The sequence below is a fragment of the Mchenga conophoros genome, linkage group LG7 (assembly GCF_057382185.1).
Source record: "Mchenga conophoros isolate Kocher_MC1m ecotype Shallow Benthic linkage group LG7, M_conophoros_male_GT1.1, whole genome shotgun sequence".
NCBI classification, from domain to species: Eukaryota; Metazoa; Chordata; class Actinopteri; order Cichliformes; family Cichlidae; genus Mchenga; species Mchenga conophoros.
Window position 1 is genome coordinate 56,491,433 of NC_140532.1, and position 16,311 is coordinate 56,507,743.

Below are 16,311 nucleotides of genomic sequence, written 5' to 3' on the forward strand. Positions count from 1 at the left end.
AACCCAGGATGGAGAGTGTAATAGAAAAGTTGACACAAGATGATGAACAAAACTGGAGAGAAGGTAGAAAACCCACTGTGGTGACACCTTAGAGGGAGCAGCCAAAATAAGATGATGATGAACATCCGAGAGTGTGGAGACAGAGAACGTGGCATTTGAACTCCATGTCAGCTATCAGTATTTAAAATGAAGATGATGGAAATTTTGGGGGCCTTTTGGTTGGTGGAAGATATTAAGAACATTTCAAGGTAAAATTGAATATTCATATTTTGGCGGGCATATATATTATTCAGAAGTCTCTAAAGAGGTTCTGAGGCAGGTTTTATCTGAAGACCAGCATATGTGTCTACTTGTCAAAGGTTTCTTGTAAGGAAATAAAAGAGACTGCTCTATAATGAGAATGCACTTCAGTCATGAGTGAGTCAGTCATAAAAATGTCAATGTGCTACGACAAAGGGAGAAATAATGTGGGACATTTTGCCTTGCAATACAAGGAAAAACACCTTTTCCTGTTAAAGTAGTCACCATCATCTTTTTCTTCTTTTGGCTGCTCTCTTTAGGGGTCGCCTCAGCAAAATAATCTGCCTCCATCTGTTCTTAGTATCTTTTTCTGTCACACCACAGGGGAAAAGGGAACAAGAATTTTTTAAAAAAAAAAAAACAAACAGCAGAGGGCAGTAATACACCGCTGTAGTGTCTACTCTGCCTTACTCAAATTAAAGAAGAAAAAGCTGAAGAAGACGAAGAAGAAGGGGAAGTGGTTCGACACAGCTAGCTTGTATTAGTATTCAAAACAAATCTGATTTGTGTTTTTATGCGCGGAAAAGAAAGAAAAAAAACTGTGCATAAAATGAAAGTTTTGAAGCTAAACTGAAAGCTCTTTGCTTCTGCTGTATTTGTCTGCTTACTGTAATTAGACACGAACTGAATATCTTGCCAGTCATCCAGCTAGCTCTACGTGCTAGCTCTTTTAGCTCAGCTGTCAGCGGCTTGTTTTGTTCTGTGTTAAGTGGCATCCCCAGTTATAACACATGAGTGTGTCGCTGGTCGTTATTCGTCTGGAGTTAGCCGACCAGTCACCTTTTCCACAAGGTTTCCAGTACTGCGCTGGTGAGTTTTATTCTCTTAATTTTCAAATATCTGCTGAAAGTTAAACAGCTAACCAACAATAGGCGTGAAGACCCAATTGTCCACTGTTAGTCGTTTTACTGTTTTCACAAGGTAATTTCAAACTAACGAATTGCTTCATTATAGCTAATGCCTGACTCTGTTCCTCTCGTGTGCAGTTGAAGGCATGTCAGAGGAGGAGCTGCAGGAGAAAGCTCTGGGTTTAGCCAAACACAGTCTGAGTGGAAAAACCGACCTGGAAAGATCAGCTGTGCTGCACCAGCACATCGGCAGCAGAGCCATGGGGGACATGGTGATAGAGACCTTTGAGCCCAGCCCAAGTAAGAATTTTCCTGATGTTTAAGTGTACCTATATATGACATAAAATATGAAAAGCATAAAAGGTCAGCTCTGAGTGCAAGACTTTAGTGTTTTTATCACACTGAACCTAATTCAGCATCTTAATAACTATTAATGTCAACGTTTGTATGGTTAGTAAATAATATTTCTGAAAAGCCAGGCAGGTGAGAAATAACAGGGAAGAAAATGAAAGTGTAAAATACTGACACCAGTAAAATACACTATCTTTTCCATATGTGGTCATCAGGTGACTGTGTATCATGTATAAAACACACAATACTTTCTGGCTATTTTGTTAGGTTTACACCTACTATGTCAGGCCCCTTTTGCATCCAGACATGCCTTAATTCTTCATTGCACAGGGCTAACAAGGTGCTGGAAATGTTACTCAGTTTTTGGTCTATAATCTATTGATTTGCTAGCTACGCATTCGTGACACATATCTCCCGTTCCACAACATCCCAAATATATTGTATTGCAGCGGTCCCCATCCTTTTTTGTGCCACGGACCGGTTTAATGTCAGAAAATATTTTTACGGACCGGCCTTTAAGGTGTCGCGGATAAATACAACAAAATAAAATGATACGACCAAGACAAAAACTGTGGTATTTTATAAATATAATAATAAATGCAGATTCACTGTGTAATTGTGTAACTTTATTAGCAGTGTCCTCCTGAAATGCGCCAACAACATTGAGAGTAACATCCTCCTCTCTGCCCCTTAATGCTCTTTGGTCACTATGGTAATGCAGAAATATTTCTTTCAAAATAAGACACACAACTACAACACGGGAAAAGACCCAGGGAAACCAAGGTAACGATAAAAACCCTGAAAACCATAAATTTCACAGCAGAGCCGCAACTCTCGCGGCCCAGTACCAAATGACTCACGGACTGGTGGCCCCGGGGTTGGGGACCGCTGTTTTATTGGATTGAGATGTGGTGTCTGTGAAGGTCATTCTCCCTGCTGGAAGCAGCCATCAGAGGATTGAAAATAGTCAGCAGCAATACTCAGATCAGCAGCTGTGGTGTTAAAACGATGATCAGTTGATACTGAGAGGCTCTTGACTCTAAATGTCCCGAGAAACTGTCCCCCACAGTATTATTCTGCCACCAGTCTGAACCATTGATGCAAGCCAGGATCCATACTTTCATGTTTTTTGCCTGAAATTCTCACCTTACCAGCCAGATTTCGCAGAAGAAAACTAGACTCATCAGAGCAGACAACATTTTTCACATCCACCTAACTGTTTGGCTTTGGTCAGTCTGTCTGAATTGTAGCCTGTGGAGATGGATGTGCTGGAAAATCCCAGTAGATTATCAGTTTCTAAAATACTCATACCAGTCCTTCTGGCACCAACAACCATGACATGTTCAAAGTAATTTAAGTCACCTTTGGCCTCCATAAATAAAATGTGCCATTTATACATATTCATCCTCTTTCTTGTCCTCTCATTTCTTAGTTTGTAGAGCCTCAGTTTCTCTTTTCGCCTCTACTTACATCTTACTTCATTCCTTCCGAGAGATGTGAGCTGAGGAAGCAACGAATTTTAAAGCCATTTTAAATAATTAGAACATTTGGCGTATTTAGGCGTAGAATAGGCCTGCATGTCTATTCTACCTGTTTTTTAATTCTTGTAAGCAGGAATGAAAGTAAGTTGGTTTTGTCTGTTCATACACATTAAAAATATATATAATCTAAATTGCTGAATTTCTCTTCCAGACACAGGTGGACGTGAGGAGCGGAACAGTGAAATTCAGGATGCAAAGACTGGTGTAGACAGTCAGGAGGGTGCAGAGGATAGGTTTACGACAGGCACAGCTCCGGACTCACCCTCCAAGCAGCTCCCGGACCAGATCTCTTTCTTCAGCGGGAACCCGTCAGTGGAGATCATTCACGGTATCATGCACCTCTACAAGACCAAGTGAGTCTCATCTGGTGTGTTTATGACAGATGTGATGAGGTGAACAATAGGGATCTGTATTTGAGCACTTTTTATCAGATCATTGTCGGCTAAATTGCAGCTGATAAAAGTCTGATGCTTTCTTTATCGAACTCCAGAGTCCACCTCAAACTGCATGTAATGATACAATTTCACTTCCACCATTTCAAGCTAACATTGACGTTTTAGTCACAATTCTTGTTTTCTTGTTTTTCCCTGCTCTTTATTGCAGCAAAATGACATCACTGACTGAAGATGTCAGGCGCAGCGCTATGGTGTGCATCATCACCGTCCCAGCGACCATGACCAGCCATGACCTTATGAAGCTCATGGCTCCTTTTAATGATGTCATGGAGCACATGAAGATCATACGGGACTCTACCCCTAACCAATACATGGTTCTCATTAAATTCTGCACACAGGTATCATCTCCTTCACTTTTCCCTCCGCAAGTGAAGTTTGAAGGATGTTGGTGTATGTTTTTGTAAGCCTGCATCAAAAAATTCAATGAATAGTAATAATTGTTGGTACTTGATGTGAGGTTTAGGCAGTTCAGGGTTTTCAGCCTCTCTGTAACATAAACAAATGCTGCCATATTGCAAAATGTTTTAGTTTTGTTTCTCAACTATAGTAATATTGATTTTTACAGTTTTATTTTATTCTCGCAGTTTTTTGGCAATAGACCTTGGGATTTTGATCAATTCAGAGTTCTGAGAGCTTCATGCTTAGAGATGACAGAGTATTAACTGCTGCTTTAATACAATTAACTGTATATAACTGTTCCAAATACAATACGTTTCCGGCTCTCTTATTTGTAGGCAGACGCAGACAGTTTTTACACAGCATGCAATGGCCGCCAGTTCAACTCTATAGAGGAAGCAGTGTGCCAGCTGGTCTATGTGGAGCGAGCAGAGGTCATCAAGTCTGAAGAAGTGAGTGATTTTTGGTTTTTAGCTTTTACACATTATTCAGTCTGCAGCAGGTGGGTGGTGTTTGTGAAGTTATTAGAGGATATTTATCTGAGAATATTAGAGATACACGTTAGTTAATGTTACAAGTGCATTGGTGGGAACAAAAACAAAAAAGTTTGGTGATTTGTGGAAACAAGTCACTCTTTTTTTTTTTTCTTTTTTTTTAAAATAGTCAACAGAGTCCATTAACAAAAACTTGGTTTGGTTTGCTTTGTGTTTTTTAATTAGATCCTGTGTTTTGGGAGATAGAATTGCTTTACAATTACTTACTTTTTTTGTCAGTGGTGTCTGGTGTGAAACAGCTGGTTTACAGCAGGCAGTGTGCCAAAAATGTTTTAATATCACATTGACCATAACTTATACTGATTTTTTTTTTCCTCTAAACTGCAACAGTTTCTAAGAACTGCATTTAAATATAACCCCTTTTTGGCATTTTATATTACTCATTCTGCTTTAATAAAGGTGCTTTTGTCATCTTATGGTGTTATTTTTGTGCCTCTATTCTGAGCACATGTTAAAAATAAAAATTGCAAGCGCAAATGTTGCATTTTGAGGAGAAAATAATTTTGAGTGAAGAAAAGTATTTCAGTGTTTGCTCTTATCCATATACACTCACACAATAACAGTCCCTCTTGCTCAGTTGTTGGATTTGCTCAGGTCTCTGCTTTGTGTGCTGACAGACATCTGTGGACCTGCTCTCAGTGGGTCGCTTTTCCTCTCAACATATCTGCTCTGTGCATTAGCCACTGCATTCTGGAAACACGGTCCAGAATGTAGCTAAATCTAGTGGAGTGATTTAGTTTAAACTAGATTAAAACCAGCAAATAAATAAATAAATAAATAAAAATTATATATTTTAAAATATAATAATTAAACATACTAACCGAAAATGGATTTAGCTACATTCTGGACCGTGTGTTCGGAATGCAGTGGCTAGAAAGCTGATTGGCTCTTTTGGTCTCCAGTCAGAATTTTTGTATCCAAGTCTGTGATTGGTTGGTTTTGTGGCACACTTGTAACGGCTTACAGAAAGAATTGAGCGTGCAGGAAGCAGGGATGTTGAGAGCGGGAACGACACACTGAGAGCAGGTCCACAGATGTCGGTCAGCACACAGAGCAGAGATCTGAGCAAGAGCAAATATCAACAACTGAGCGAGAGGGGCCGTTATTGTGTGTGTATATGGATAATGGCAAACACTGAAATACATTTCTTGCATGCAGCAATGAATTTTGTTCGCTCAAATTAAACTTTTCTTCCCTCAAAATCATTTTCTCCTCAAAATGCAACATTTGCGCTTGCAATTTTTTTTTACATGCACTCAGAATAGAGGCACAAAAATAACATTATATCATCTCACCTATTGGTGTTTGCTGTTTACACCCTTTACATTGTGTGCAGCCAGAACGAATATAAGTCCGTTTAAATCAGTCCTTCTCTGTTGTTTCAGTATTAAAACCCAGAATTTTTTTAAAGTGATTTCTTGTCTCTTATCATCAACCTCCTTTCTTCCGTTCTTTCCTTCCTGCTCCGTCTCCTCAGGGAGCCAGTCTTCCAGTGATGGAGCTGACTGAGTTGCCCAAGTGCACTGTGTGCCTGGAGAGAATGGACGAGTCTGTTAATGGCATCCTCACCACTCTGTGCAACCACAGCTTTCACAGCCAGTGTCTCCAGCGCTGGGAAGATGCCTCGTGAGTTGAATGCACATACAAGTTCCCCTGTATTTACTACATCAGTTTCAACTTGGTAGTTAGCTAATTTTTGCTTACTCAATTTAAAACACTTGATATTAGACAATAAAACCTATTTCTGACTTACTTTAACAAAGTATGTGAAAAGATCTGTTCTTATCTGCCAGCTTTAAGTCAATCATGTGTGATAGTTTCTCTGATGTAGTTTAAATGCATTCACCTGATATTCACTCCACTGGATATTTCTCCAGGCTTTGTCATTTTGTGCCATGTGTTGTTTTTGTCCTGCTCTTTACATGCATTCTCCTGATTTACAAAAGACAACTGCATGTTTGTGACAAAGCCGAATGTGTGTTGTTTTCAGGTGTCCTGTATGTAGGTACTGTCAAACACCAGAACCAGTTGAAGAGAACAAATGCTTTGAATGTGGAGTGCAGGAGGTAAGCGGTTTCACTCTCCCACAGTGGTGTAATAGAAGATAATCACTTGATCTTCTTGATTTTTGCTTTTAACCTTCTTTTTTTTTGTCCCTCATTGAATCTTTCTTCATAGAATCTGTGGATATGCTTGATCTGCGGTCATATTGGATGTGGTCGCTACGTTAGCCGCCATGCCTACAAGCACTTTGAAGAAACACAGCATACCTACGCTATGCAGCTCACCAATCACCGAGTCTGGGACTACGCAGGAGGTACTGGATTTTGTGCATGCTGCTGTTAAAATGATGCATGTTCTGCTTTTTCTTATTTTCTGTTGTACTTATACTGTTACAGCAGTTGATGCTCATATACTGTACTGGAGTTCAATATTGGGCTCGGCCTTCAGACTGCTTTTCAGTTGCTAAATGTATGTTCTTTCTGTCTATGTTATAGAGAAAGAATAGCTCTAATATGGCCATCTCAGTCACAGAAGTCTAACCTCATGTGCTATATCTTCAAAACTTCTGTTTACAAGGGCAAACCTATCACCAGAAAGCTGGTTTTAAGGGAGAAGAGATAAAACACTTTATACAAAGTTATACAAAGATTATTTTGAACCGCAAACCAGGCAAAGTTGTTGGTAGACTCCAAAAACAAAAAGTATGAAGCTGAAAATGAGCAGAATGGTTTCTGTTTAAGGAGGGTGGCTGTAAATTACCAGAATAATTTGCTGCTATAATCAGTTTTCTCCCCATAGGGGGCAGAAGAATACCTAAATAAGTTGGAGCCAGACTCATTATCAGCTTTTATGAAGTCCTGATAGCAAACAGTTCTGCCCTGTAGTAACTAGAGAGACAGTGAAGCCAAAAACAAGAAGGCAAAGTGTAAAAATGACAGAATAGTCTGTAATGATTTTATTTGATGTCTTTTGAAATGTGTTTTGGAAAGTATAATACCTGACTAAGGCTATTGCTGGTATTGTAGATAACTATGTACATCGGCTTGTGGCCAGTAAGACTGACGGGAAGATGGTGCAGTATGAGTGTGAGGGAGACACCTGCCAGGCAGAGAAAATTGATGCACTCCAGCTAGAGGTGAGCATCTGCTGTTGTTGTTTTGTAACGGCAATCGACATCAAAATGTTCTAAATGAGTTCTCTCTGTCTGCAGTACTCATACCTGCTGACAAGTCAGCTCGAGTCTCAAAGAATTTACTGGGAGAATAAGATTGTTCATCTGGAGAAGGAGACAGCTGAAGAGGTACTTGTGGACAAATGCAACACAAGTTTTGCAATCCCTTAATGAATATTGACTTATATCAGGCTGTAAAGTTTAGAAGAACCAAACTGAGGCATAGAAGTCGAGCTCTAGATTCCACTCGATTTACTGATACACATGGATGGTATGGTAAATGGACTGATTCTTATTTAGCGCTTTTCTACTCTCCTGGAGCACTCAAAGTACTTTATACAACATCTGAACTAATAATCACAAATGAACAATTCATAGCAAACACAAAGGTAAACACTTGTAAGTTAGACTGTGTTTCATCATGTTCTCTTGCTGACAACATCTTGAACAGTATTGGCTTATATCTACTCATGGGAGAACTGTTGAGAGCAAAGGACTCACTAGCTGCCCCAAATACAATGAACAATCGCCACAGACACTAATATAACTTATCACTTACAGCTACTTATTCACTTATAAAAATGTACATTTCTTAGCAGTTTAGAGTGGATTGGTTTGCTAAGCAGCACATGTGCAGTAGTATAGGACCCCAGTCCATCTCGATTTATCTATTGCCCTCTTGTGGAAATGCAAAACACAGGTCCTTTGTCCCAGCTGCCTTTTTCTAACCTCTATCTTTTTGTACATATTTCAGATAAACAACATGAAAGCGAAATTTAAGGAGACATTGGAGCGCTGTGATAACCTAGAGCGACGGTTAGGAGAAATGAGCAAAGACAAACAGAGCATAGAGAAAAAGTAGGTGTTCGGTTACTTTTTTATATTGTGTGTTCAGTGGTCCCAGTAGTTGTTGGTATCTGTGCTCTTTTTTTATGAACCAATTGGACAGTGTGGTTGCACTATAGACTTGAGTGTATAACGCAAACTAAAACTCTAAAAATTATTTAGTGGAGGAGATAAAGTTATATCCCCACAGCACATAAAACAATTCAACCAAGGCTCTCAATATGTAGTCTTGAGGTGGGAAAATTCCTCATTTCCCTAGCAAACGATTGTTTGACAGCTGAAAATGCCCTAACAAGCACTTACTCAGATCCCATTTTTGTGCTTTTTTTTTTTTTTTTTTTTTTTTTTTTAAATAACTGGAACTACAGAGGAAACAGGATTAAATGCCTTATTTGAAGAGTTGTCATTGTGGCTTGCAAAATGTGCAGTGGAGCAGTAAATCTTTGTTGCTGCATGGTCAACCAGGTATTGGGTGTGTCACTTCTATGATGCAGGCTCAAATTGATAGTAACATTGCTTTTCCTGCTATAACAAGCCAAAGTTTCTGCTGTTAAAAGCTTTATTTACATTACAACTTCTTAGTTTAGTTAAACCCAATCAGACACCCAGACTTTAGACCAAATAATCTATAGGGCTTGTTTTTGTATGGAACCTGACAACATGCAGCACTGCTGCATTTCTACTTTCAGATGCACTCAGTTGAACAGTCGAGTGGTGAAGCTGAGCCAAGAGCTGACGGAGGAGCAGGAGATGAACCGCTGTCTGAGAGCCAATCAGGCACAGCTGCAGGTACAGCTGTCAGAGGAGGAACGCAAAGCAAAAGAAAGCGGTATGTAAAGAGAGACCAATAAGTCATGTAGTAGTACTCAATATTGATGCTCTGTATTAACTCAGTGGGTTGAAAACTGTAGCATGCTGGTATAAACAGTTTTATCACAGTGGTGATATCAAGTTGTCGAAGCACAGCAAAAAATGGAACTTCTGAGGATGTTGATGCTTCAACTGAGAGGAAAAAACAAAAACGCTTCAAGTGCTGGACGTATTATTTTGTCAGCCTGCCAAATTCACAAATGAAAGAAGCCTCAGAGTGAACAATGCAGTGCAATATTTCCATGATTAATGTGTGATTTGTATTTTTTATTTTTAAAACCGTTGTGATACCCTATGTTCAGAGTAACATATACCAACAGGGAAGTGTAGCATGTTCAATTTGGCACAGCATGTTTACACATGCTGATAGAAGAATTTAATTTAGACTTTTTCAAGGTTTTCTTTAATTGGCATTAAATAGCACCGGCTACAAATAAATGTGAACCTGAATTCTTTGTACACTTCTTGTTAGTTTTCATTTGTATATTTTTAATTTTAGTGTGTATATGGTCCAAATGCATGAGGTAAAGGCAATTGGTACAACACTGGTGGCCAGAGTACAGAAAGGATTCTTTTAGATATTTTAACTTCAAGCCTGCTAGTTCACTATTGCATCACCTATTGCTTTAAACAGAAACTGATGAAAGTAGTTGCGAATCTAGAGCAACGGGTTGGTGGAGAAGAATGAGTAACAGGACCGTTCCCAATGATTGGCTGCTGGTTGCTTAGAATATGTAAATACTCAAAATGAAAAAAGGACCTTTGACTATGAAACAGCATGGGTTATTTTTATTTCAGGGCTGTAGTGAGAAACTAGTTCCTCTTTGCACAGAAATATTTGCAAATCATTAACAAATTGCTTAGCCTGCGGCTGAGTACAGTCATTCTGCAAGCAGACAGGAACCACATACACCAAAGAAGTGTTTTTAATATAGATGGACAGAGTCAAACACTTAGGAGATTCATAAATTTTGTAAGCAGTCTCTCTGCTTTCAAACCAGCTTCAGTCTATATTTTCAGATTATTAAAATCTTCTTTACTTATGATTAAAATCTGCAGTGTAAAGCATTTACTGACACCTACTTTGTAGTGTATTACTATCAGAGCACCATTTGCTCTGGACTCAACACAAGGCGGCTTTCATCACTGTTTTGCCTGAGGCAAGTTAAGTATCAGGTCAGAGGTTTGAATGGAAATTTTAGGTTTACAGTTTCACCATACCTGTATTTTTCCTGGCACACACAGTTGTGAGGATCAAGATTATTTAAACAAATATCCTCCTGGGCATGTGCTGTGTGTTAATGTAGAAAAAAAATATAGTAAAAATGTCAGTTTTGACTCTTTCACAGAATGTTATATTCTAAATGGACTGGACTTGCATAGCAGTTTGCTACTTCAGGCACTTTTTACTACAAGCTTCATTTACCCAATGTCACACACCTGTGTGTGTGTGTGTGTGTGTGTGTGTGTGTGTGTGCCTGGTTTGGTTGTTTGTTTTGTTTTTTTTCAATTCACCTAAGCATACTCATAGACACTCAGACTCCAAAGGATGTATTTGGGGGTAAGCTCAAGGTTCAGCCTCTTGCCCGGGGATGCTTTGAAATACTTTGGAATGCTGACTGGGGGGTGAACCACAAAGCTATAGTTAATAACCTGCTCTGCCTCCTGAACCACAGACATACATGTTCTTTCCTGTTAGAACTGACTGGGCTCGAATTGAGGTGATCACAGTCCTCCTGAAAAGGCTGTGCGATATGACCAAAATCTGATATCCCGATATAAGAATGTAACATTTTCTGTAAATTCTGTGAATCTCGGGCAGCTCGTCTTGCGGGAAGTGTTTCCAGCTGCGCGTCATGTAGCTGGAGTTGAGTGTTTTAACTGATGCATGAAACGATACATTTTTAGACATAAGTTGTAACGGCCGCAGTTTTCTTTGTGAGTATTTATAGATAGGTGTACTGCGGGGAAAAGCCTGTTCTAACATTTGAGTCTATGGTTAATTTTTTAGCACATGGCGGCTCTTTTTTAATCCTCATCCGTAAATAATTTGCTCTTTCACGTGATTCAGTTTATTTTGAAAAGTCTCAACAGAATCGTGAGCTTTATTGTGAAAGGTTTATGTGGAACATAAACAAGCGGACACGCGATGCTGTTACCGTCGTTGTTGCTAACCACAACGCATAAAAACAGGGGCTTGTCCGTCTGTAGTGTGTTTATATTAAATATAAGAGAAAGAGAGAACTTTAAGAAATTAATATAGCCACTACAGTGACCATCAAAACGATGAAAAAATATTGCCATGAACAGTTTATTTTGCGACACCACGAAACAAACGATAGCGTAAAATGAAACGATAGACGTTTTTATATCATCATCCGATATATATCGTTATATCGAACAGCCCTACCTCCGAGTAAATGTGCAGTCATATTCGTTGTGTTCCCACTAGTGCTGTCAGCGTTAATCTCGTTGAAATGACATTAACGCCACAACACGGCAAATCTCCGTTAACGAGCTACCGCGGATCGCCCCGTGCGTGGGGCTGGACGGCCAACACGTTAACGAGCTAACTGCGCTAACACACTAGTTCCCACCAATGTAATTGAGCATTGCGTGGCACATCCAACATACTGTTTTACTTTAGTCCATGACTCGCTTACCTTCAGGGTCATACGTCACATGAAAACCAAAATAGTTCCAAACGCCAGATCTGAATGAGGGTGGGGGAGGTTCAATTTGCCATGTTGCAACGAGCTTAACTTCTGTCTCGCTAGCTTCCCCTGCGCTCAGTGAATCTGCGTTTGACTACTCCGCCTAGGCTGCACTGTCGAGCGCAGATCCACTGAGCGCTCAACACAGACAGCATCGTCAGAAGGAAAGTTGATAAAATAAATTAAAAATTTTGTATTGTTCGATACATATGCGTACCGAACCGAAAGCACTGTATCGAACGGTTCAATATCGATACGAGTATCGTTGCACCCCTACTTCTTATGTTCTGTAAACTTTAGTAACTGAACTGCTCTTTCAGGTTTTTGCAAACAGTGCAGCCACTGATTATGTTAACACAGTGATCTGTTCTTGGCAGAGGTATAGCAGTCTTTTCTTTGTTTAGAGTAATTGTGGTGCAGCTTCATTTATTAGCAGCTGATATGTAGGTGGTGGATATGCAGAAATCAGTAATCTGGGTTAGGAACGGAAAAACTTAATCCACAGTGACATAAGTGTGACAGCATTCTAATCAAATATTAGTATCACGTCCAAGACTGGTAAAATCCAAGACTGTGGAGTTGACTTAGGACAGCTGAATGGGATCAATAATATACCAACCAGCTTGTCTGTATGAAAACACCAGAAGTCGTTTTGGGGTGGCAGTCGGCTAAGCAGGGTATTAAGAAGGAGTATCCTTTCTCCCAGTCACACTTTCACAAGTGTCACAATTTCTTGTCTGTCTTCAGAACGCCTGCGGTACAGTGCCAGCATGATATAATGATAATCACCTTTGCCAGTCTCAGCTTTCATTTGTTGTGATTAATTAGCTGACATATATGGCAACACTAATACATCAGCGATAATGTTTGCTAATAATAACAGCTGAAAGGCAGACCTCCAGTGATGTGTGGAATGTGACGTGGTTGTTGGAGGGTTGCACTTTTTTTTTCTCCCCCATTTCTTCTATTTTGTGTGTGGCTGAGAATTTCCCTCCAAGATCTGTGACTTTACGCCCCTTGTTTCCTCGTTGTATACTGCTGATCAGCACAGGAAATAGAACACTGAACATTGTATTTCACATCAGCTCTTAGGGAAGAAATTATTTAGATTGTCAGCTTCAGACCTTATGATTATAATCTCTGTAGATTTCCATACTTTTTGTATAGCTTTTCTAATGCTTACGATTCTACATGTTTATGGAAGTTCGCAACAAGGTCAGCAATGGGGGTTGCATGTAATCAGTAGCATGTTTCAAGTCCATTTCAAGCAAAGCATTTGTTCTTTTACATTGTGTTTACGAGTTCAGCCTCGTGTAAATGCCTCAGCAGTTCCACCCCCACAATGCTTTAAAGTAGCTTTTGATGTTTTTAATGATAAGTTTGTCAGGTGAAAATTTTCAAACAGTGTTTGAGAGGACTTCAGCTGACTTTGCAACAGTGTTTAAATTTATAGAGCTTCACAGCAAACTGTATATGTATAAATGGCTGTCTGTCCCTCAGTGACACATAACTCATTTGGTTATTTGTGTCATTTGAGGATTTAGCAAATGACTAGATGTGTAAGATCACAACTTAATACATCTAAGACCTGTAAAGCAGACTGACTGTTGAACAGGAAAAAAGTAAAGGGCACAGTGTTGGAGTAATAGTAATAACAAATCTGTATAAACACAGGGTTCCTGCAACTGACACTGCTTGGGCCTTTAAATAATATCATTACTCAATAAATGCTAGTTAGTTAAAACTGTTATCATCTGTCTGGATAAATATGAGTGAATGAATGAACACGTTTAGCTCTACTTTAACCTGTTCACTGTTTGTTCCTTGTTGGCTTCTTTTATAGACGATCGTAAAGATGGAACAATAGCAGAACTGCAGGAACAGCTGAGAGACGTGATGTTTTATCTGGAGACCCAGCAGCAGATTGAACATCTTCCACCAGAGGCTCGCAGCGAAATTCAAGAGGGACAGATCAACATCCCAGCCAGCCCATCTGACGGCGCTCTGGGTTCGGCAGGAGCAGGCCCTTCCTCTGGCAGGGGCAGAAGAGGCCGAGGCAGGAAGAGGAAGTAGGCATGGCCTAAACTCAACTGGAACATGCTAGAAACTGTGTTGCTGCTTCTCACTGTGGACATGTTTGTGACTGAGCCCAGCCCTTTATTCAATGTGTATCTGCATTATTGTAATTCTTAATAGGGTAAAGGCAGGAAGAAGGAGTAAATGTTGATAATATTTACCTGCACATTTTCCTAGCATAACTCCTAGCTCCTACAAGAAGAGCATAAGAGAGGATCGCTCAGTCACTCAAAACATCAGTGTGATCTAAATGTCCTCTTCTCTTTCCAAAACTTAAAAGTATATATTTTGATCACAATTTATATTTATTTGATCAGAAATATTTCATCTGTGCCCAGGTAGTACCATATTATAGTACTTCTTTTCAAACACTGCGTGATCTTTTTATTATCTTAAAATGCAAAGATGGTTCTTTTACAAGTGAGAGAAGAATCAAGGAAATTTATGTCCACATTTTCTGAGTTTTTCCTTCATTTCTTTGGACTCGGCTGTTTCATCTGTTATGTTCCAATGTTTTTTTTGTTTCTCTTTTTGTTCCTCCACTTTAAGTAGAAACACTCGTCAGAGAACATGGAGGAGAAAATGCCTTTTTCAGCAGTGCATTGTATTGGGACAGGAGTCAGTGTTCACAGAATGCACAGTATTTTTGTATGAGGAGCAGGAAGCATGTTTTGCCATGTTTTCACCATCTAGGTTAGTGATTCCCAACCACTAGTACAACTTGTGTACCTCAGAGGATTCTACAGCATTACCAGGAAGTAGTTCAAAGGATTGTGTATGTTTGCTAATGATTTATTGAAACTATGTGGCTCCTTCCATCAATCTGTATTGTCCCAGTATCCCTTATTTTCCAGCTAATTTCCTGGAAATCTTTCTCAGAATTTCTCCCATAATATTCCCAAGACTGTAGTTATTGACTCTAAAACTAAAGTCTAATATGATTTTTTTAATTTACCCTTTAAAACTCTTAATATTACTGGCTGCTATTCTATTATTCCTCCATTTAAAGATGATTTTAAATTACAAATATTGTGCCATTTGATGACATTGACCTTTGGCTCTAAGACATTATGATAAGCATCTGTATTATTATGCCATATAAACATTAAGATTTTCAGAGAAATTATTAAAATAACCAGGGTACATTAGTTGTACCCTGGTTATGTGTTAAATACAATACCATACCAGAAAAAACACCAGAAGCAACTGTGACCTTTGCAGTTACAATCCTGAACATGGTGTCATAACCTAGATGATGAAATAAGTGACTCAGCTCCCTCCTTGAATACTAAGATTTTTTTCCCTTGCAAAATGTTCACAATAAAGTTTTAGATGAATCCCTAAGGCCTTAATTAAAAACTGGTGCAGAAAGCACACATTGATTTTTTTTTTTTTGATTTTTTTTTTTATAAACAGCCACTCAAAAGATCATTCTATGCAAAAGATTCTTTACAGCCCTCTAAAAGGAACATAATAATTTCAGAAATATGAGATTTGCTGTCAGTTATTTGAGATGCTAACTGTGACATTGTCTGACAAGATATTTCACGCATATAGCCAGTGACGGCCAACAGGAACCAAGCTTGCTGGTTACTGTTGTTTGTAGACATGAGTATAGTATCGCTCTCGAAAGTTAAATGAAAAGATGTTTTTCCACAGTGATCATCAAGAGAAAAGCTGGAATGTACCTGTAGCGACTGCTTTGAGAGAGGAGATAAAGAGCTGTTTTTTTTCAGCCATAGAAGCTTTCATTTAAAAACAAAATACGGTAAGTCATGCTCCTGAAAACATCCGTTCATGCTGGGGTTTTGTTGTTTGTTTTATTGCCATGAAAGTGTTCAGTTTTTTGTTGTTAACACTAAAACTGTGCTGCCACTTTCAATAAAACATTTTCTGAAGTTTTTCTTGTTCTGGGGTAAAAAGTGTGTTAAGCTGAAACAGATGCATACTAGGTTGCCGTCAAGTGACGAATGATCTTTGTTGAAATGACATACTACGCAGCTGTGATGTTAAAGTGCAGACTGTCAGATCTAACTAATCCTTCTGCAGTCTACTACATTCACAGTTTATTACCAGCAGCCTGTTGAAAGTAAACTGTGTACATAGTTGGAAAACACAGACACGCTGACAGATTAAAAAGCTTGGTCTTCGTAGACACACCATCTACCTGGTAATTGGCATGCAT

The 16,311-nt window shown here is 39.1% G+C and overlaps 1 protein-coding gene across 1 annotated transcript; it reads left to right on the forward strand.

Annotated features, from left to right (window-relative positions):
* Positions 1–228: 228 nt before the first annotated feature.
* Positions 229–16,020, forward strand: brap (BRCA1 associated protein). The gene is made up of 13 exons (XM_085280345.1): positions 229–1,110; positions 1,287–1,448; positions 3,192–3,393; positions 3,644–3,833; positions 4,230–4,343; positions 5,923–6,071; positions 6,436–6,511; positions 6,624–6,762; positions 7,475–7,584; positions 7,660–7,749; positions 8,375–8,478; positions 9,156–9,295; positions 13,894–16,020. Exons 1-13 carry the CDS (start codon positions 1,032–1,034, stop codon positions 14,121–14,123), a joined length of 1,785 nt encoding a protein of 594 aa, XP_085136471.1. The 5' UTR covers positions 229–1,031; the 3' UTR covers positions 14,124–16,020.
* The last annotated feature ends 291 nt before the right edge of the window (positions 16,021–16,311 follow it).